General features: G+C 42.1%; 2 protein-coding genes across 5 annotated transcripts in view; one reads left to right on the top strand and one right to left on the bottom strand.

Moving 5' to 3' along the window:
* The first annotated feature begins 410 nt into the window (after window positions 1–410).
* Window positions 411–15767, top strand: LOC103697308 (ribonuclease III domain-containing protein RNC1, chloroplastic). The gene is made up of 5 exons (XM_008779149.4): window positions 411–1380; window positions 13263–13467; window positions 13581–13781; window positions 14892–14978; window positions 15224–15767. The coding sequence occupies exons 1-5, from the start codon at window positions 536–538 to the stop codon at window positions 15539–15541; spliced, it is 1656 nt and encodes a 551-aa protein (XP_008777371.2). The 5' UTR covers window positions 411–535; the 3' UTR covers window positions 15542–15767.
* Window positions 15768–16455: 688 nt separating this feature from the next.
* Window positions 16456–23065, bottom strand: part of LOC103712253 (protein ZINC INDUCED FACILITATOR-LIKE 1-like) — a 44086-nt gene continuing 37476 nt past the window's right edge. For all 4 annotated transcript variants that reach the window (XM_017844071.3, XM_039124777.1, XM_017844070.3 and 1 more), the window contains one exon: window positions 16456–16899. In XM_017844071.3, coding sequence (XP_017699560.3) covers window positions 16808–16899 — 92 coding nt within the window. In that variant the 3' untranslated portion in view covers window positions 16456–16807. The remainder of the gene's footprint in view (window positions 16900–23065) is intronic.

Here is a 23065-nt window from a genome sequence, read left to right as displayed (position 1 = left end):
ATTGTCACCCATGGAGCCTGGTCAGAGAGTTGCCACATTTTACACCTCATGTGATCATTTTCCAGCTTCATTTCCCAGCAATCGACACCTAACCAGATATTTTTCCTTCTCCGATACGTGTCCACCCTCCCCACCGGGGGTTGTATCTTTCGAGCGAACCTACCGTTCGATCGCGCAATAGTTGCCTCGAGATCTGTGCGATGGACGCCGAGGGAGTTCGGAGTGCTTTGCGATATGCGCGAGGTACGATCCAACGGTTGATGTCGACAAAGAAGATCGATCATTATTTCGCGCGAAAGATACAACCCGAACCCCCCATGCCTCCCTCAGTATCCGCATCGAACACCAAATGAACGGTGGAGATCCAAATTTCACGCTTCTAACTTGCAAGAAGCGCAGCGAATCCCCCAAAACTCCTTCGTTCCCTTATCTCCTCCTCCCCTTCCCACTCCCTTCTCTCCCCCCAAAACCTCTCCAAAACCTCCATTTGTGACCGCCTAAAATCCCGCAAAACCCTAATAGTTCCACTCCCGAGATGGTCTTTCAAGCCCTAATCCGCCCATCTCTCCCCAACGACCCCAAATCTTTCTTATTCTCCTCACCTATGGAGGTCTCTTCTCCTCTCAAATCCGATCTCTCCTTCTCTTCCTCCCTCTCCCCTTTCCCTCTCCAAACCCGCCTCAAGTCCCTCAAATCCTTCCGCTCCTTCTTCCCCAACTCCTCCGTCTTCGCCGTCGCCGTCAACCCCGACCAAGAGGCGCCGGCCAACAGCCCCCATAGGCTCCTCAAAGAGCTCGCCGAGCGTAAAAAAGTGGCCTTTCCGAAGAAAAGGACCCCCCCGAGGACGTTCATACTGAAACCCCCGCTAGATGATGCTAAATTGACCGAGAGATTCCTCAACAGCCCCCAGTTGTCCCTAAAGTCGTTTCCTTTGTTGAGTTCTTGCTTGCCGTTCTCCCGTTTGAACAATGCCGACAAGACGTGGATGGAAGAGTACCTTCTCGAGGCAAAGCAGGCGCTCGGATATCCCCTGGAGCCATCTGACCGGTTCGATGATGATAACCCGGCGAAGCAGTTTGACACCCTGCTGTACTTGGCGTTTCAGCATCCGTCGTGTGATAGGACCAATGCAAGGCATGTCCGGAATGGGCACTCAAGGCTCTGGTTCTTGGGACAGTATGTGCTCGAGCTGGCATTTGCTGAATACTTCTTGCAGAAGTACCCGAGGGAGTCGCCGGCGCCGATGAGGGAGAGGGTTTATGCGCTGATTGGGAAGAGGAATTTACCAAAGTGGATCAAAGCTGCGAGCTTGCAGAACTTGGTGTTTCCATTTGATGAGATGGATAAACTGATCCGGAACGAGAGAGAGCCACCAGTGAAGTAAGAATAATTAAATCAGTATCTTCAATTCATCATTCTCTATTTTGGAGCACTAATATTTGGACTATGAAATCATTCGTGAAGTAAGAATAATTAAATCAGTATCTTCAATTCATTGTTCTCTATTTTGGAGCACAAATATTTGGACTATGAAATCATTCTGTTTTTGCTGAATTTAATAGTTGACTCAAGAACTTAAAGAAAGTACTAATTTGTTTGGTTTGATAAGGGTGGTAGCTGATCTTTGGAGGAAATGAGCTAGAAGCAATTTTACTGATGAACCTGTTAGTCATTGGCTTTTTGAAAAATGTTTTTATTGGGTGTGGAATTTTATAATCTTTACTTTTTTTTTGAACATACCATTGTTGATCAAAATGATTAGAGGTTTCTATCTCAATAAGATGCAGAAGTTAATTTTGCTATTACAAAGTTTTGAATATTTCATTGGGAAAGAGATTAACATGCACAATGCGATTGATCATTATCATATTTACTTCATACATGCTATGTATGTATGTATATCTAGACTTGGCTACATGTGGATCTCCACTCAGATCCGGTGAGGTCTAGATTCAACGATAGGGGTCTCACATCGATGATTTGAGTCAACGGATGTGATCCGCTACTTCTAAATTTTTTACATACCAAAAATCATACGATATAGAGACCCTTAGCTTTGCATCAGGTAGTCAAAAAATCGGATAGTCTAAATAATATTACATTATATATGTTTTCTTATCACTTGATGCATAGGTTGTGGGTCCAAATTAGATGATTTTTGGTATGCAAGCATTATACGAGCAATAGATCACATCTAATTGCCTAGATCAACAATGTGGAATCCCTATTATCCAATATAGATCCGACTGGACCCAACACTTGAGTTTAGCCAAGTCTAACTCTCTGCCCCCCCCCCCCCCCCACATATATATATTTAAAATTAATAATATATATAAATATATATGGAAATAGAAATCTACATCTCGATCTAGGGCGGGATCCACGAAATCATAGCATAGAAAGAAGATACTTAAATGAAATATTGGGATTTAAGATAGGAGTAATTGATAGTTAGAAAGAAATTGTATTACTTAATTATTACTTTATTATTAATTATTAATTATTAATATGTATATATATATATATGTGTGTGTGTCTGTGTGTGTATGTATATATATGTATATATGTGTGTGTGTAGGACTTAAGGGTGTTGTATCTTTTTGGAGACAACTTTGCTTGTGTTGTGGCATGCGTGGCCATTGGGTTTGATTTATTACTCCAAATGGATTTGGTAACATATAAAAACTAAAAAAATATTAAACTGTCTAAAAAAGAGAAGAAGATTTCTGGGAAACTGTTCTCTCTGTCTTAATAATATCATTGAGGTTTTTGGAGTAATGATGTTTGGTAATGCCTATTGGATGCATCCTTTTATTTTACAATAAGCTTATGATATCGATTGTGATGATATTTGAAGTTGTATATTCCTTGTCTGGACGTCTAGGATTCTGTTTTACATCTGATTTTTGACCTATTCCTACTGTCTTCTTTCTTTAAATCTGATGTGTTTTGTTGTTCAAGGTAAGATTTACTATGTCAGTACCGGAACACGTACCGGTACTATCCTAGTATAGTATCAGTATATGCCCGATACGATGGCTAGTTTGGCATACCGATTGTCGGTACACCCTCTGTACTGCATACTGGTTTGGTATTGATATTGATACGGTCGGATACACACCAGTACCAATCGGTACGGCAAATCTTGGTTCAAGGGGACACCTCTCAAATCATTCACTTTTGTGTATATGACAAGAAATTTTCAGTTCCCTCTAAGTGGCAAAACAAATTTCTAGTTTGAATATAGAAACAACATCATGCTCTCTCTGGATTACAACATTTTCAGCACGTTAGAAGTATGATAACAAATCCCTTCAGAGCTCAAAATGGAACTATGTTTTGTTGTAAGATTTTCAGAAGTCCTGGCACATAGTGAATCATGTTCCTTTTCCCCCTTCTTTTTTATTTTTTGAGATAAGAAAGGTAATCTGGAACTTTTTTAGGTCCAATTAACAAAAGATTTTAATAAGCTAGAAATGATACACTTTGTTGGAGGTCACTCAAGTCTTGTTCCTAGGAGATTCACAATCATTGATAATTACCTGGGCTCTCTTGTTATACATCAAAGCTTGAAGGTTTCTTGGTGCGGACACGAATACTGGACTGATTATTTTGCGGGATTCTGGTCGTCGCAGGAAGACGGTCCAGCCACTTTCATTGTGGCTGGATTGATTGATGTTTTTCTTTTATTATTATTTATTTTGATAGGATTAGTTTGCATATTGTCTTGTGAGGACCTCTTTCGAATCGTTTTTATTATTGGGACTTATTTGTTATTTGGTGGCCCTATATATATATAGGGCATGCATTTGTTATTTTTTTTTTAATGAATTATTGAATGAAAATTAGTCTTCTTCTTCCTCCTCCTTTTCTCCTCCTTCTCTTCTTCTTCCCCTCTTCCTCTCCTCTTTCTCTCTGTATTTCAATCCGTATTTCCGTCCTGCATCAGCTTTGGTATCAGAGCAGGGCTGACTTTGCCTCTGTTGCTGAAGTCGAAGGATCCAGTTTATGGACGGACCCCCGCCGATTCCTTTTCGGCCTTTTCCTCACCTGTACTTTGCTAGTTCATTTGCACCGCGAACGCCGGAACGCACGGAAGGTCGTCGCACGGCACGTACTCCGAAGAAGAAGGGTCGCTCCCTTTCTTCATTAGTTTCTTCCCTGTTCATCACCTCACCCACCGAGAAGAAAGAGAAAAACAAAACCCCCCGTCGGTCGACTGTCTTCCGGCGTCAATCCACAGATCGCCTTCGCAAGACGCCGTCGCCGCCCTCTCTTCCCACCGCCGCTGCCTCCGACGCTCTCGCCCTTTCTTTTCCTCCTTCTCTCGGATCTCACGCAATGAAGAAAGCCACTGTCGCCGGAAAACCCCAAGGCAGCCCGGGAGGCAAATAAGCCGGCCTCCTCGTCAATTTCTCCTCCGATAGTCACCGTGCAAGCATCACCCACCGCATCCGTTTCGCCGCGCCGCCGATTCGCCCTCGGTCGCCGCCGTGCTTCCCCGGGGGTTTCGGCAGCAGCTTGCTGCCACCGACCGTGGCCGGACCAAGTGAAGGACGTCGCCGCCCGTTCACTGCCGCACCAGCACCCCGCTCCATCGGCGCAACGCCTCCCCGCAACCACCGCCACGAAATCAGGCGCGACCGTCGGAATCGTCGAACGCGACCGTCGGATTCGTCGAAGGTGGAAGAAGATCCACAGTGCGGGTAAGGTTTCGACCCGTTAACCCGATATCCATTAACCCGAATTATTTCAAAAAAAAAAAAAAAAAATTTTGCGGGTCGGACTGTCCTAGTGGGTTGGGTCCGTTAACCCGACAACCCGGCAACCCGACTTGATTCAAAAAAAAAAAAAAAAAAGAAAAAAAAAAGAAAAAAAAAGAAGCTGCACGTGACGCATAAGTCACGCACGTGCTCTTCCCTTTCCCCTTTCTTCATTCTCCCGAACTTCTTCTTCATCTCCGATCACCGCCTCTCACCGCCTCCGCCTCTCGTCCCACCACCAACATTCCCGCGGCCTTCCACTGCTCTCTGCGCCACCGCCCTTGTCCCACCGCCGCCGCCATCTCCGCTGCTTGCACCACCGCGCCGCGCGCCGCTCACGCCTCCTCCGTACCGCCGCTTGCCGCTGCTATTTACTGCCGCACCGCCGCGCCGTCGGGCTGCTCCCACCGCCGCGCCGCCACGTTGCCGTCGCCGCAGACCGCCGCCGTCGGGTTCTGACAGCCATCACCGCAGACCGCCACTGACGCTTCCCCTGCCAACAGTGGCTCCCACCTCCACCACCGTATCCCGCCCTCCCACCACCGCAACTGTCTGCCTTCCACTGCTGACAGCGCTCCCCGCTCGCTCCCTACCGCCGCTGCCACGCCTGCTGCTGCACCACAGCGCTGCGCGCCGCCCCTGCCCTTCTTTACGGCCGCTCGCCGCTGCTAAGTCGCCGCCGCGCCGCTGCTACAACTTGCCATCGCCGGTCACCGCGCCATCAGCCATCACGAACTGTCCCGACCAAAGCCGCCATCAGTTTCTCTGATCACCTTTCCGGGAGGTCTCAGTGACCCCTTCTCTGCCACCGGTCGTCATCGAGCTTCTGTTCTACATCTCTGTAGACCACGTCTCTTCTGCGCGCACGAGTTTCTCTCCAGACCAGGTCAGCGCTGTTCTCCCATTTCCTGCAGATTCAATTTGCTCAATTAAGTTGGCATTAATTTTCTTAATTTGTGCGTGGTACTGCGTCTACAAATCCAAAATACACGCGTTCACACACGTTCACAAGACAAACAGAAACCCTAGTAGCAGCACTTTTAATATTAACTGTGGAGCTAGATCAATTCGGGGAAACATACGTGGCTCCGTACCATCTTGCATAGTCCGAAAACCTAGTACTACTGGACTGCATTACTTGTTGGCCTGCGCTTCATAGTAATTTACAGTTTGCTATGACTATTTGCTAGGGAGTAGTTTTAGTTTATATTGAGCATCTACTTTGCAATTGTGAATTCATTTCATGCATTAGGTCTACTTAGGAACCTTTATAGTTGGTCGGCTACTACATTTTGTCATTCATTTTATGCATCTACGTAGTGGTCGTGTCGCATCTCATCTTGAGTTTCCACTAGACATGGATTCCAAAATTGAAGCCCTATTAAAAGCTATCCATGACACTAATATTCAAGTCCAAAATACGAATGCCCAAGTCCAAGCAAACAACGCCCAAATTCATGACCTAACCACAATGTCCACCCAGGTTAATGCTCGACTCGATTCAATTGAGGCTTCAATTCAAAGGGTTATTGAATCCCAAAAGGTTAGTACTCCCCATTTACCGGGTCTTGATGAGGATGATACCCTAGAACAAATCCTAGAACAACAAGGTTCGGTTCGGCAGGGCAACTTTGATCATAGGTCTGTTCCAGGTCACCATTATGCCTACCCTCGCCCTAGAGGACCTGGTCCCATTCCTCCTGTTGATGGAGTTCACCGACATACCGTAGAATCTAGAGAGCCTCGTGACCCTGATGAAGATGTAATGCGAGGCATTAGGGTTGAAGCCCCCACTTTCGATGGTCGTCTTGATCCGAAGGTCTTCTCCGATTGGCTACACGAAATGGATCACTTCTTTGAGTGGTACAATCTGTCGGAGGAGAAAAAGGTCCGACTCGCTCGAATGAAACTCCTTGGTCGAGCCAAGTTGTTTTGGCAAAACACCGAACAACTGTTAGCCAGGAGACATCAACCTGCTATTACCGATTGGGTAGAGATGAAAGAAAAATTAAAAGAAAAATACCTTCCATTAAGTTATCAATCTGACCTCTTAGATCGATGGAACAATTTAAGACAAGGTAGTCGCACAGCTACTGAATACATCGCCCAATTTGATGAATTTATGATGCGTAGTAATGTAGCTGAAGATGAACGTATGATCTTGAGCCGATTTCGACGAGGCCTAAATGATGAGCTTAGGAAAGAACTTGTTCTTCGTGAAGTGTCCACCTTAGACCAAGCCTATACATTTGTGCAAAATTATGAACAATTCTCCAAATCTATGTTTGCTAGGCGCCCTGACACCAGGCGGGTCCCCACTAGTGCCCAACCATCTGGATCCAGACCCCCAGTCGGTTCTGTCCCTCCTAAACCCTTTTCTTCTCCACCTATCCAAAACCGAGATATTAAAGGCAAAGGAATTTTAGGTGAACCTCCAAAACCAAGCTCACGAATTCAGTGCTTTAAATGCCAAGGGTTTGGTCACGTTGCCTCCCAATGTGCAAATCCGACCCTAGTTATTGACACACATGAACCGACGGATCACATAGATAATTTGGAGGAACAAATTTATGAGCCTAATTTAGATGATATTCACGATGTCGAAGACGAAACTGAGGAAGAACCACACACTTTAGGTTGTATCCGACCTACTCCCCAGATAATTGCCCACGAAGCTGACCGATCCACTGTGAATGTAGTGAGGTGTGCAATTACCCAGCCTAAAGAGACTGATGACTGGAGACGAACCTCAATTTTCCACACTTACATTAAATGCGGCGAAAAAGACTGTAAAGTTATCATTGATAGCGGGAGCTGCATTAATGCGATATCTTCCAGCATTGTCGCCCGCTTGGGTCTGACCCCTGTGTCCCAACCTCACCCTTATAAGGTCTCCTGGATCGACACGTCGTCCATTCACATTAAGGAACGGTGTCTTGTACCTATTCAAATCCTCTCTTATAAAGACACTGTCTGGTGTGACGTACTCCCAATGGACGTAGGTCATCTGATATTAGGTAGGCCTTGGTTGTTCGATCTCGATGTCACCATCTACGGTCGAACTAACTCTTGCTCCTTTGTATTCCAGGGTAAAAAGATTAAGCTTAATCCTTTACGGCCCAAAATGCTAAATAAGAGTACAGACAAGAGTAAATCAAAGGGGAAGGAACTGCATATCCTTAACCCCACGGAATTTGAGAGGAACGTCTTTAAGGACTCTCCGGTGTTTGCCCTACTAGTTAAAGAACTTCAGCCCCATCTTAACAGCACATTATCGGCTGAATCCCTCGCTATTCTCGAGGAGTTCAAAGAAGTTTTTCCGGAAGACCTTCCAGATCATTTACCCCCTTTGCGTGATATTCAGCACGCCATTGACCTAGTCCCGGGAGCTACCCTTCCTAACCTGCCCCATTATCGGATGAACCCTTCTGATCATGCAGAGCTCCTAAAGCAAATTAACGAGCTTTTACAAAAGGGATTTATTCGAGAGAGCTTAAGTCCTTGTGCCGTACCTGCCCTTCTTACTCCAAAAAAAGATGGGACTTGGCGAATGTGTGTAGACAGTCGGGCTATTAATAGAATCACGGTCAAATACCGTTTTCCTATTCCCCGGCTCGACGATATGCTGGATATGATGGCAGGTGCCTCGATTTTCTCCAAGATTGACTTAAAAAGTGGCTACCATCAAATCCGGATTCGTCCAGGAGATGAATGGAAGACAGCCTTCAAGACAAAGGATGGCCTCTATGAGTGGCTGGTAATGCCTTTCGGCCTCTCAAACGCTCCAAGTACATTTATGCGAGTGATGACTCAAGTACTCCGACCTTTTATGGGCAAATTTTTAGTCGTGTACTTTGACGATATCCTTATTTATAGTCACACTAAGGAGCAACATTTAGGCCATTTAAGGCAAGTTTGTACGACTTTACGCAACGAGCGCCTCCATGCTAACCTTAAGAAGTGTTCATTTTTCACTACTCACGTAAACTTCTTAGGGTATATAGTCTCCTCTGAAGGTTTATCTGCTGATCCTGCGAAAATCACCGCAATTGTTGAATGGCCTGAACCTAAGAATATTACTGACATCCGTAGTTTTCACGGCCTGGCCACATTTTACCGTCGTTTCATTAAGGGCTTCAGTACACTTATGTCACCTATCACTGATTGTCTTAAACGAGGTGATTTTCAGTGGACACGCGCAGCCGCTAAAGCATTTAATGACATTAAGACAAAAATGACGGAAGCGCCAGTTATGCGACTCCCTGATTTTAACAAAGTTTTTGAGGTGGAATGTGATGCATCTGGCTTGGGAATAGGTGGTGTGCTTAGTCAAGAACGTCATCCTATAGCCTATTTTAGTGAAAAGCTGAATGAGGCTAGACAACGATATTCCACCTATGACAAGGAATTTTATGCCATAGTCCAGGCCCTACGGTATTGGCGACATTATCTCCTTCCTAATGAATTTGTTCTCTATTCTGACCATGAAGCACTTCGTTTTCTTAATTCCCAGAAAAAACTTAATCATCGACATGCCAAGTGGGTTCAGTTCCTCCAGGATTACACTTTTGTCCTCAAGCATATGTCCGGTGCTGCGAACAAAGCTGCTGATGCGTTAAGTCGTCGAGTAACTCTGTTGTCCGCCATGTCTGTTTCCATCACCGGTTTTGATAGACTTAAGCTCGATTACTTGTCTTGTCCAGATTTTGGCCAACTCTATAATGCCCTTGCTGATGGACAAGGACCTTTGATTGATGGTGTTTATCTACAAGACGGGTACTTGTTCAAAGCTTCCAAGCTCTGCATTCCGCGCACTTCCGTGCGCAATTTCTTGATATAGGAAGTGCATGCCGGTGGTCTCTCTGGACATTTTGGCCGTGATAAGACCATAGAAGAAGTTGAACGTCAATTTTTTTGGCCAAGTTTGAAACGGGATGTTGCTAAAATTGTGGGACAGTGTCGCACGTGTCAACTAGCGAAGCACAAAAAACAAAATACTGGCCTATACACTCCGTTACCTGTCCCAGATCGCCCTTGGCTTGACCTTAGTATCGACTTCGTACTCGGCCTTCCTCGCACATTTCGGAAACATGACTCCATTTTTGTGGTTGTGGATCGTTTTTCTAAAATGGCCCACTTCCTTCCTTGTTCCAAAACTTCTGATGTCTCTCGAGTAGCCAAGATATTTTTTGATGAGATTGTTAAGTTATACGGTTTACCAAAAACCATTGTCTCCGATAGGGATGTCCGTTTCATGAGCTATTTTTGGAAAACCTTGTGGCATCTGGTTGGCACCAAACTTAAATTTTCTACGGCTTATCATCCTCAAACCGATGGCCAAACCGAAGTCGTCAACCGAAGTCTAGGTAACCTTCTGCGTAGTCTAGTCGGGGATCACAATCGTAACTGGGATTCTATTCTGTCTGTCGCCCAATTTGCATATAATTCATCAGTCAATAGATCTATCGGGATGAGTCCATTCGAAGTGGTCCATGGTTATAAAGCTCGCAAACCTGTAGATCTCCTACCTATGTCCCCCCATATTCGCATTTCTGAGTCTGCACATGCATTTGCACAGCACATTCATAATCTGCATCAGGAAATTAGCAAACGCATTCATATGAGTAATGCTCAATATAAGCTACAAGCTGATTCTCATAAGCGAGATAAATCATTTCAAACTGGGGATTATGTGATGATACGTATTCGGCCTGAGCGGTTTCCATCTGGAACCGTCAAGAAACTGCAGGCTCGTAGTGCTGGGCCCTTTCGAGTATTGCAACGCGTGGGTACTAATGCTTACGTTCTTGATCTTCCCTCTGATTTTGGTATTAGCTCCACTTTTAATATTGAGGATTTGGTTGCTTACAAGGGCCCCCTTTCTATTCCTACTGATCCTTTCGCTCCGCCATCACTTGAGCTTGATGATACTCCTCTTCTTGATTCCACCCCATCCCCGACCAATCTAGCTTTACCACCAGCACAAAAAGAACATATTGATGCCATTTTAGATGAGCAGACTGTTTCTACCAGTGATGGGGGTGTTCAGCGTTTTCTGGTTCGTTGGCGAGGACGCCCGGAGTCTGATACTACATGGATTACCCGTGCGGAGTTACAGCGCATTGACCCAGATCTTTTGGAGTACTACCAGAGTCATTCGTCGAATCGTCGGGGTCGCCTTCTTCTTACCAGGGGGGAGTTGGTGCGGACACGAATACTGGACTGATTATTTTGCGGGATTTTGGTCGTCGCAGGAAGACGGTCCAGCCACTTTCATTGTGGCTGGATTGATTGATGTTTTTCTTTTATTATTATTTATTTTGATAGGATTAGTTTGCATATTGTCTTGTGAGGACCTCTTTCGAATCGTTTTTATTATTGGGACTTATTTGTTATTTGGTGGCCCTATATATATATATAGGGCATGCATTTGTTATTTTTTTTTTAATGAATTATTGAATGAAAATTGGTCTTCTTCTTCCTCCTCCTTTTCTCCTCCTTCTCTTCTTCTTCCCCTCTTCCTCTCCTCTTTCTCTCTGTATTTCAATCCGTATTTCCGTCCTGCATCATTTCTACTAATAAAACTCGTAAATTTATGGCTTGTTCCTACACAAAATGGTTGCAAGGGATCAATAACTTGCATTGGGCATAAACAGTTATTTTTCTCATTGCTTTTGTTTCCTTCATTAATTTGCGTTCTTAATGAAATAAAAGAATGTCGATGTTATATGATTCTTTTAGGGTTATCTTTATGTTATTGAAGGTATGAGTAGCTTAAATCATTTTCTTGCACATTATACAATCTTGTCAATAAGATGCAAAAAAGATGTCTACCATACAGCAAGAGTAAAAAATAAACTCTCCTTTCCCCATGGGTGTATCTTTTACCGCACTTATAGTTACTCAAAGAGTCAAGTATTATTAATATCAAGTTTGTTTGCATCAGCTTTCTATGTTGAATGGTTTGACTCTTTAGCTTATATATTGCCCCTCAGAGAAGAATTAGTTTCTTATATCAAGCCTCATCCTCTTTCTCTTCATCTAGACTCTAGACCCACTCAATGGACTTTAAATGGTTGCTCTTTGGATGTATTAAATGATATACAATCCAGAAGGTAAGTCTCCTAACCCGTCAGTTCTGCTTTTAGCTTCATGGTGGAACCCTCTCTTGCCCCAAATTGCCGTGTCTAGGAATTCGGAATTGACTCATGAATAGTCAATGACATAGATGTTCTGCTGTAAAAGTATGCCAACTTCTTGAAGCCTTCTCAACCAGACTTATGATATGCATCCAACTTTGTTTTTATGAGATCAGAATTGGACAATGAGGACGATGATAAATGAAAATATAACAATATTATTAATAAAGAGAATAAGGCTGATTTACATGATTGACCTATTCTCGAACAATGTCTGGAAGTTCATTAACATGGTATCAGAGACAAAGTTGCTGATTATCATGGATTCAAATCCCTTCCATGTCAGTTGTTATTATTTGATTTACCATGTTGTCTCATATTGTGTCTGTTCATTTCTTTACATGCATGGTCCAGGCCGCAACTAAGGAGGGGAGTGGGACTGTTAAGCCTGATAGAATCATGCACTAATAGCTTAAGCCTTTAAGATCTGGTGATCGGTTAACACATGATAAATTAAATTTTCACTATCTTCTTTTAGTTTAATTAGGGATACATTATCTCCTGAGTATATTAAAAATCTCTAAGTTGCTACTATAGACAAAATCTTCAAAAAAGGGAAGGGGATTATTTATCTCTCTGGGATGAGGCACATGAAAGATGCTGACTCTAATTAAGCATGTTGAAACTGAAACATTAATAGAAGGTAAGTTTGTGTTCACGTTTTGTCCCATTCAGTATGTACATGGATGAAAATCCAAGTTAACTTAGTGAAGGATTCAATAATATCTACGATATCAAATGGTCCTAGGAATGTTCAGCTCAATGATGCTCCTATTGTAGAAAATTCAAAATTTTGATTCCTATTTCTATTATTTGAATTCCTGAAGTCCCTTTGAAGCCACAAATGGAGCTTAACCATCCGTGTAAACCAGCCAATGATGTTCTATCTGTGAAGGCATGTTGCTTTTATGTATCTAATCAATGTAGCACAATTTTATTGTTAAGTGAGCTGAAATGGATGCAAACTGTAATTGTTTTGCACATATATTTTCGATGCAGTGAAATCACTAGCATGGACTCTTCACATCTACTAGACATGAGTCATGACTTTTTCTATATATTAAATGCTACTATAAGCGGTTGTAGCTTATGTGTTTTGGCATAATAACTTGTTTTTCTGTAGTTCTTGTCTGATTTTCCTAGCTGCGGAACTGTTGGTAAGAAAGTAGCTATAAGCTTTGACTATTAGCATGTTATTGATTTAAGTTTCTGAAACTTACTATAACTTATGAGAGAGCAGGGAGGTTTCAGTCCTTGAAAGCAGCCTAAGTTTTTTCTTTTGCTTGTAACACATTTTCAGATCTGTATTCTGGGCACTGTTTGGAGCAATATATCTGTGTTTTGGTATGCCTGAAGTTTACCGTGTTCTATTTGAAGCATTTGGAATGGATCCAGAAGGTGAGAGCTGTCAACCAAAATTGAGACGGCAACTGGAAGATGTTGATTATGTTTCCGTTGAGTTCGAAGGCCGCCAGCTTAGCTGGCAAGATGTTGCTGCCTATAAGGCATGAGTTATTGCATTTGATTTCATTTAGCAAAACTATTTTTCAAGCTCTGGTGCACAAGTCGCGCTTTTCTTGTCTCTGAGTTATTTACTATACTCTTTTTCTCCATGCAGCCCCCGCAAGATGCACTTTTTGCACATCCAAGGCTTTTTAGAGCATGCGTTCCTCCAGGTATGCATCGTTTTCGAGGGAATATCTGGGACTTTGACAGCAGACCCCAAGTCATGCAAATACTAGGATACCCTTTGCCAATGAATGACAGAATTCCAGAAATCACAGAAGCAAGGAACATTGAACTTGGACTTGGGCTTCAGGTAATCTCCTAATGGTGTTTTTTTTTTTTTAATAAATACCATAAATTTTTATCAAGAGGGCAATTGTTTTTTTTTTTGGGAAACTATTGACTAGCTATGGCCTTCATGCTCTCGTGGAACTTCCTAATGGCCTGTTTGGCATTGCTACCAGTTTGTGGTTCTTGGTTTTCATTTCTGGAAACATGGAACTGAGGAGTAGCTGCTGCCAAAATTTGTTTTTGCTTTTTGATTTTCTGAAAATGCTTTCCAAAATTTCTTTAAAAAGTGAAAGTTCTCAGGAGTAGCTTTCACTTTTCTTTTTTTGTTTTTTTATTGGGAAAATGCAAACCATTCGTCACCACCACCCCATTGGCCCCTTCCAGCGGCCAGCGCTCATTGTCAGCCGGTCGCCACCACCGCTTGCCAGCTAGCTGCTGCCACCACCATCACCACCACAACCAAAGTGACTGCCAAAGAAGTTTCAATTACAAAAGAAGAAAAAAAAACAAATTGATGTTGGCTTCAATGAAAACTGATACCTGGATAGGTTCATGAAAACTAATAAATGATGTGATGCCAAACAGAACCTGAGATAATTTTGGACCTAAACTGTTTGCTTTTAGAGACCAATATTCGCCAACTAAGCTTTCCTACAATCTTTGTGAAGCTGTGGTAATGAATTGGTCTTAGGCTTGTTGGAATCTTTGCGATGCAAGGGTCCCTTAACTTTAATTTTGGTTGATATCTCCAAAGGTCAAAATTGAGGAGTTGAAAGGTCTTTCTTGGACGTTTTGGCATAAAGAGAGGCAAGACTATCAATTTATAGAAGTTGGATTAATGAGAATCAACCTCTTGAAGAGGAGAAAAAACTAATTGAAGGTGGACTTCCAAGAGTCAACTAGGACTTAGGAGGGTACAAAAAAAGACTGTTATGATAGTAGTCAATAGCCTGTAGGCTGGAAAAGAGGGTGATAGCCTGATGGTAATATGCAGTTAAGGGGGATGAAAAAGAACATGCCAGTCTGTGCTATGTAATATTGGAATGCTGTCCATTCTTGCTTTTGTTAAGCCTGTTGTCCATTCTTGCTTTTGTTAAGCTTTACCAGATGACATCTTTTCAAATCATGGCAGTTGTGCTTTATGCATCCCTCCAAGTACAAATTTGAGCATCCGCGATTTTGTCTGGAGCGGTTGGAATATGTTGGCCAAAAGATTCAGGTAGACTTTACCAATATGCTAATATGGTTCTCAATTATATATTGTGTTTGTTATCCAATAATGTTTGAGAACAAAGCAAATTAATTGGCCTGAGTAGAACAAATGGCAGGATTATCCATTATAAGATATCTTCACTTGCAGGAGAGATTGTAAAGTGTTGGGCTTCAATACAATATAAATTAAACATCTTAACTGAGAGACCTCTTTTCTTTCTGGAACACCTAAATTTATCTCTTCGTCTTCAGGATCTTGTTATGGCTGAGAGGTTACTCATGAAGCATCTTGATGCACCTGGAAGATGGTTACAAGAGAAGCATCGCCGATTATTAATGAACAAGTACTGCGGACGGTACCTGAGGGACAAGCACCTTCATCGCTTCATCATATATGGGGAGTCAGTCCAAGACAAGTTTGAGCATAATCGTAGGCTCAGGAATCCGGCCACAACTGCAGTCCAACAAGCAATACATGGGCTTGCGTACACAGTCTATGGCAAACCAGATGTCAGGCGATTGATGTTCGAAGTGTTTGATGTTGAGCAGATCCAACCCAAGGCTGTTTGAGCTTCGAACTTCATTCGTGCTGGTACTATAGTGTCCAGTGCCCAATAGGGTCAACATGGAAGAATGACTTCTAGATTTAGATTTTGCTTCAGTTAATGTAAACAAGTCGGATAAGGTGGGTAGAATTTTTTGTAATGGAACAGCTGTAAATTACATATTTTTTAATGGAAATTTGATGATATCTATCATTATTACAAAGCATGAGTTCACTGTGGAACTCACTTCAGTTCACCGTTGTTTCAGTTCAAAAGGAAAGTTCAGGATTGAGTCCTCTGTCAACTTTGATCGGTTGAGAACAAATGGCTGTAATAATTTTGGAAGTAAACAGGTTCAACAAGACGAGGCAAATAGAACAATTTCCTAGACAAAAGCCAATATCAATGGGTAAAGTAGCAGAAAGCAACCAGGATCTGCTTGCGAGGTGATTTGTAACTGAAAAGAAGGGTTAATATTATGAAGTACATCTTGTATGCCAAAGTAGCCTAAGTATCATGGGAGAATACATGCTTGGTTGGCATATGCTGTCTTTGCTCCTGGATTTCCTCCTGTTGATTTAAAATTTCAGTTCTTCTACAGTCTAGGTTAGATGATTGTGCTAATAGACGACAATATTTTTTTGCAGCAAAAAAAAAGGGAAAAAATGGCTTCAGGTGCCTGTTGGCATCATACTTTCAAAAAAGGCCAGTTCTAGTCTTTTTATGCCTAAGAAGCTAAAGATATTTCTTACCTTTATACAAGGATAAATACTTGGAGAGGACTTTTCTTTTGCAAGCTCTTCTAGTTATAAATCAATTTTCATCAGTATCTTAGGTTCTAATTAAGTTGATGGCCGATAATGCATTGCTTTCATGTCTTAAGTCATAATTACCTGGTCTAAAGTCTTCATCCCCTGAAGTTGATAACAGTAAAAGGCATGAAAACAATAATAATTACGTCGATTTTGATGATGATTAAGTTAATAACAAACTGAAACAACATTAGCTTCACCTTCTTTGGGAGACAAAAAAGGCCATTGAGAGCTAAGCTATCGCCGTACTTTCTATTACCTGTCTAATAACAGCCAATCTCAGCTGCTATGCAGCAGATAACATTAATAAATTAATTATCATGATACTGGATCATGTCATCATATTCGCTCATGAATGCGCCACAGCGCTGATCAGGAGCACAAGGCATGCTCCTACCCTGCTTCATGTGCGCCATCATGTCAGACTCCATTTTTTTGCCCAGGCTCCAGTCTCAAGAATACACTATAATTGTTGTGTTCTACTTGTTGGGTACAGCTAAAAAGGGCTTGAAGGTCATCAGGAGTCCAATGAACTCGACCACATTTAAAATGAAGAAAACCATCTGATCACCTGGATAACAACAAACATCACCACAACTGAAGAATGAATCATTGGATAAAAATCTGAGAAGGAACATACATGTAATCCATATATTGCAGAACTGAATTAATAAAGTGGTAGGAGGAAATCTATTGGGAGATCATTGGGTCAGTCCCTTGTCTAGCCGAGGACATTAGTGCATGTAAGAATTTCAGTATGAGAGTTCCTTGAAGTACAATCCATCCGGAGATAATTCCAACCAGTGATGGGCATCGGGCCGTGCCGGGCCGGCCCGGCCCAGGCCCACTGGGCCACGGACTAAACGGGCCGTGCTTGGCCCGACCCGCTTCGTTAGCGGGCCCTGCCGGGCACGGCCCGCTCAGCGAAAAACCGAAGCCCGGCCCGGCCCCAGGCCCGTGGATTGGCGGGCCGGGCTCGGCACGGCACGAGACGGGCCGTGCCAGGCACGGCCCGTAACGGGTCGAGACGGGCCGTGCCAGGCACGGCCCGTCTCGGGCGCAAACGGGCCGTGCCAGGCACGGCCCGCAACGGCTCCAAACGAGCCGTGCCTGGCACGGCCCGTCTGGAAGGAGGGGAGAAAATAGCCGTTTCCAATGGCTATTTTTGGTTTTTTCCCAAAATACCCCTCCCAACAGTCTAAAAACGGCTAATTTGAGGGGTATTTTGGGAAATTTTTTTTTTGGAGTCCTATAAATACCCCTTTCCTCCCTCATTCTCACCACACCAAACCAACTATTCTCTCCTTCTCTACTACTACTATTTCTCTCTTCTAAAGTGCTCTTCTAGCAATTTAATTTTTAGTTTGCATTTAGCAAGTATTCAAGTGCTACACAAGAGGAGGTTCCTACAACCTGCTTACAAAAGAACTAGTAGGCGTACATTTAGAAGAGTAGCTATGACTAACTTTTTAGCAATGAGACAAAGTTTAATTGAAACACTCTCTACTTTAAATGTAAAAATTTCATTAACTTCTGATATTTGGTCAGCATCTGTAGGTAGTAATTGTTTTATTGCCATTACTGCTCATTATATTGATAATGATTGGCAATTAAATAAACGTATTCTTGCTTTTCGTGCTTTTGATTTTCCACATTCTGGGCAACAAATTTCAAATGTCATTTATCAAACTGCATGTTCATATAATATTAATGATAAAATTATGTCTATTACTTTTGATAATGCATCTAATAATAATTCTGCTGTTATATTATTAAAGGACTCATTGCATCCCATGTTAAATGAAAATTTATTGCATATTAGATGTGCATGTCATATCTTAAATCTTTCTGTTCAAGCTGGCATGGGCATGATTCAAGATGTGATTTCAAAAATTAGAAATGCAGTTTCTTTTATTCATGCTTCAAGATCAAGACTTCAAGAATTTAAGAAACTATGTATAAATCATGGTAAACGTTTTAAAAAAATTTAAACTTGATGTAATTACTCGTTGGAACTCAACATATAGCATGATACATGATGCATACCCATATAAAAACTTATTAAGTGCATATATTAATGATCGTGGATTAGGCTTTACATTGACTGAAACTGATTGGAATAAAGAAAAAATTTTGGAAGATTTTTTGCTTAGTTTTTATAATGCTACTAATGTTCTTTCTGGTATTTATTATCCAACTTCATGTTCATTTTTACAACAAGCATATATAATTAGTCAAAAATTTGCAGAACATAGATATGATGATGTTTTAATGCCTATTATTGAACAAATGGAATCTAAATGGAATGAGTATTGGGACAAGATATGTCCTATGCATAACTTAGCTGCTGTATTTGATCCAAGAGTTAAATTGAATGGCGTGCTAATTTTACTTGATGCATACTGTGAAAATATGATTCAAGATCCTGAACCTGCTAAAATTGAGGTAAAACAACTTCTTTATGATATTTATGCTATATATGATGAAAAAATTCGTGGATCTAGATTCTCCGTACAAAGCTCTATTTCTTCTTCTAGTAGTTCTCGTTCGTCATCTATTTTTTCATTCATTGCACAGAGAAAACACACACATGCTTCAAGTTCATCTTCATCTTCTTCATCTTTAAGTAGTGAACTAGAATTTTATTTACGAAATGATCTTCAGTCTGCATATGATGAAAATCAAATAGAGTCTAGATGTATTATCTTGGTGGAAGAGTGTTAAAAATCAATATCCTGTTATGTCTGCAATTGCACGCGATATTTTAGCTGTGCCGATGTCCACAGTAGCATCGGAATCCGCTTTTAGTGCAGGTCGGCGTGTTCTTGACGAAAAGAGAAGTAGGATGACTGGCGAAACGGTTGAGATGCTTCTCTGCTTCAAAGATTGGTTGGATGCTGAGGCGAGACTTCAAGATAAAGGTGGACATAATACAACATCCTCTGATGATGATGATACAAACACTACTGAATAGTGAATACTGAATCACTAATGATTAGTAAGATTTCTTAATTTTTTATAATTGTATATTTTTATTTTTTTAATTGTTAAAGTGAGTCATCTCTATTTTTTCTCCTTTCTTATTGTATTCTGGAGGTCAGACCAAGGTCCAAAGTCCAAACCTCCCTTCATGTACCATTTTGATTTAAATTAATAAACTGGTAGGGGTCTATGCCAAACCCCCCACCATTAAGGTGGCTTTATATTAATAAATCCTTAGTTTTCAATATTTATTAGTTTATTAAAAAAAATATTTTCATTTATTTTAAGGGAGACGGGCCGTGCCTGGCCCGGCCCAAGCCCGGTTCAGGCCCTTATGGGCCGTTCCGGGCTGGCTCGCGGGCCGTGCCCGGCCCAGGCCCTTATGGGCCGTGCCGGGCTGGCCCGCGGGCCGTGCCCGGCCCAGGCCCTTATGGGCCGTGCCGGGCCCAGGCCCGCGGGCCGTGCCGTTCTTGGCCCGCGGGCCGTGCCGTGCTTGGCCCGCGGGCCGTGCCAGCCCAGGCCCTAATGGGCCGTGCCGGGCTCGGCCCGCGGGCCAGAAAATGGCAACCCAGCACGGCCCCCTTTAATGGGCCGTGCCAGGCACGGCCCGGTACTGTAGCACGCGGCCCATAAGGGCCCAACTCTAATTCCAACACGCACAAACAAATGCAGTTATTTTGTGAAAAAATGGCCATGTAGTAATGATTACACACTAATTAATGGGAATCATGCTAGTCATAAACAATATCAGTTCCTACCTACTGTTCCTTGCAGAAGTTAGTATAATTTTCTTCCCCAGGGAAATTTGTATAATTTTCTTATTTATGTCTTTTAAACAGTCTATTTCGAGCTACCTGTTTCTTAGAGTAATAAATAATTTTTAATTTCACTCCTAGCCGATAGCACATAATACGGGTCATTTGATTCTGAATCTCTTCCATTTTTCAAATATTTGATCTCAGGTTATCTGAATAAGTCCTAATTACTTCCCACACAATGAATTCTTAGAGGGAAAGTGTAATAACCCCAAAATATTTTTTTTTATATAAAAAGGGATAGAATAGTCCTTTTCAATTAATATAAGGGGTAAAATAGGAAAGAATCAAAAGATAATGGCATAGTTGTAGATGCATTGAAGTGGTAAGGGTAAAATTGGAAGGAATCAAAAGTTAATGGCATAACGGTAGATATGTTGAAGTGTTAGGGGCAAAATGGAAATTTAATAATATTAAACAAAGGGTGAATAGTGTTTTGATGTGATTTAATTAGGGGGTTTGCTGTGGCTTTTGGATGGAAACCGAGAGGGAGTCTCAGACGGACAGAGAGGAAGAAAAAGAAGGAGAGGAAAGGAAAGGAAGAAAGGAAGAGGAAAGGAAAGGAAGAAAGGAAGAGGAAGGAGATCCCGGTTGCGCTGCCAGCTGAAGGAAAAAGTGTAGATCTCCTTCCCCTCTACGCAAGGACCTCGATTTCCAAAAAGAAAAAGGTAAATATCCGTCCCTATCTAGTCTTTTGATGACATTAGGCTATACAAAGGGTGGATATAGTCTAGAGGGGTCGGATAAGGGTTGTAGAGGCGGTTAAAAAAGGAAGAATCAGATTTTGACAAATTTTTCCGATACTACGGAAAAATTGTGTCGAAGTCCCAACTTCGGCGAATTATTTAGGGGGTCAAACGACCTCCGATAGCAATGCATTTTACCTCTTTGGAATTCCCTATGAGCGTAGAATGTTAGGTAAAAATTTCATCAAATTTGGAGTCCTGAAAGTGGATCAAAACCGGGATGAAGTAACCCACTGTCAGTTCGGGTTACTGTTCATCCGGGTGGAAAATAGGGGATTTCATGCTATAATAGGGTATTAAGCCTAGATCAAGCTAAAAGGGACCTTGTACTCATGCAAGGGAGTCCCTAATACATATAAATAGTAAGTTAATTAATTAAAAAGAAAAAGAAGAAAGAAAAGAAAAGATTTAGGGAATGGGGGAGTTGAATCAATTAAAGTTTCCTATATTATAATTGGCACGTAGATTATAGCCCTTGATACAAAACTAAATGTATTGTAAATGCATGTCACAGTTGGGCAAGAAGCTAGGGAACAAGAGGAAGAAGTCCCCTGCTGCCTACTGTAAAATTCTAGAGGCGTATCGAGGCCGTGCCGGATTGGCAGGTGAGTGGGAGTTTGTACTTTGCACCATGAGCACATTCCTTATTCATTTTCATAAATATTGCCAAGTGTGACTTGATTCCACCTGAGCTTATTGATTAATTGTTATAGTAGATTTCTCTATAATCTTGATTCTCTATGCTTGATTATTCTGTACATACATTTGAGGGAACATTGAGAGGAATTACGAGGGGTTGATGAGTAATCAAATTGATTCCGAATTGTGAAATGATTTCTTTTGTAAATTGATTTCATTTCCTATATTTCAAAGACTTATGAGTGGTAGCCTTGATTATACTCCTTTATGAGTAGTTAAATTTGATCTGAATTGTGAAATGACTTCTTTTGTATATTGATTCCATTTCCTCTATTTCAAAGATTTGTAGAGCCCATTTCAGTGGTATATTGAGTTGCATTGCACATCCTTGACCCCTCACTCCCAACCCTAATGTTAGTTTATGATTGGGTCGGAGTCGAGTGAGTGGTAGTCTTAATTATGCTCCTTTTTAGTAGAGTATTGGGAGGGTGCATTATGGCATTTATGCATGGCTTGGCAGTATCTGCAGGACACCTATAGTCGATGGGGTTGAACATCGGCCTTTGTGCACATAGTAGCCTTCTGGGTGGGCGGAGCCCAGTCCCTTCCTAGGGGGGACACGGCCCTAGGCGTAGGATCGACCGGTCCTACGACTTATATTCTGCTTGCCGCCGGGCATAGTAAGACCCCGCGAGGTGCAGTATGGCTTTCCGCGGATGTAGAATTCCCGCGAGGTGCCGTTTAGTATGTAGATGTGAGATGGATTTCTGTTCTGGATACTGGCCAGCATTTATATGATCAGTGTGGTGTCTTATCCTGCATATGCATGTGACAGTAGGGAGTTGTTGCTGGTTCGCCTGGGGCGTAAAACCCACCTCCCGATAGCTGTCTAGCATTTATGTTATCGGTATGGTGTCTTATCCTGCATATGCATGTGACAGTAGGGAGTTGTTGCTGGTTCGCTTGGGGCGTAAAACCCACCTTCCGACAGCTGTCTAGTGATGATTTACATATTGGTGTGGTGTCATATTCGATGTATGCATATGGCAGTAGGGAGTTGTTGCTGGTTCGCCTGGGGCGTAAAACCCACCTCTCGATAGCTGTCTTGTTGATGATTCAGCCTATTGACACCTGATTTATATGATTCAGTACTATGACCTGTTGAACATATTCATGAGTAGCATATATGTTGACTTGATTATTCCATATATGCTTCAGATGAGTTGATATTGATTGTGGTGATATTGATGATTTACTCCATATTCTTTATGTTGAGTTCATGTTCATCTTGTTATTGATCTTGAGATTTTACCTCGAGCCATGATTATATCTTGTCTCATGTGCATAGTACTCTCTACTCCACTCACTGAGTATTTATATACTCACTCCCCAGTTTCATGTTTTTGATTGCAGGAAAGGTATTGTACAGAGAGGAGCAGGATTAGTGGTTGCCTGCTAGCTGTGCCGCTCCATAGTATAGTATAGTATAATGTAGATAGAGGTTTATACCCTTTTGGTGTATTATAAACCTTCTATTGTATATAGTGTATAGTTG

Source organism: Phoenix dactylifera, chromosome 3 (genome assembly GCF_009389715.1).
Source record: "Phoenix dactylifera cultivar Barhee BC4 chromosome 3, palm_55x_up_171113_PBpolish2nd_filt_p, whole genome shotgun sequence".
NCBI classification, from domain to species: Eukaryota; Viridiplantae; Streptophyta; class Magnoliopsida; order Arecales; family Arecaceae; genus Phoenix; species Phoenix dactylifera.
The sequence above is the reverse complement of the archived record's forward strand: the minus strand, read 5'-3'. Positions and strand labels throughout refer to the sequence as shown.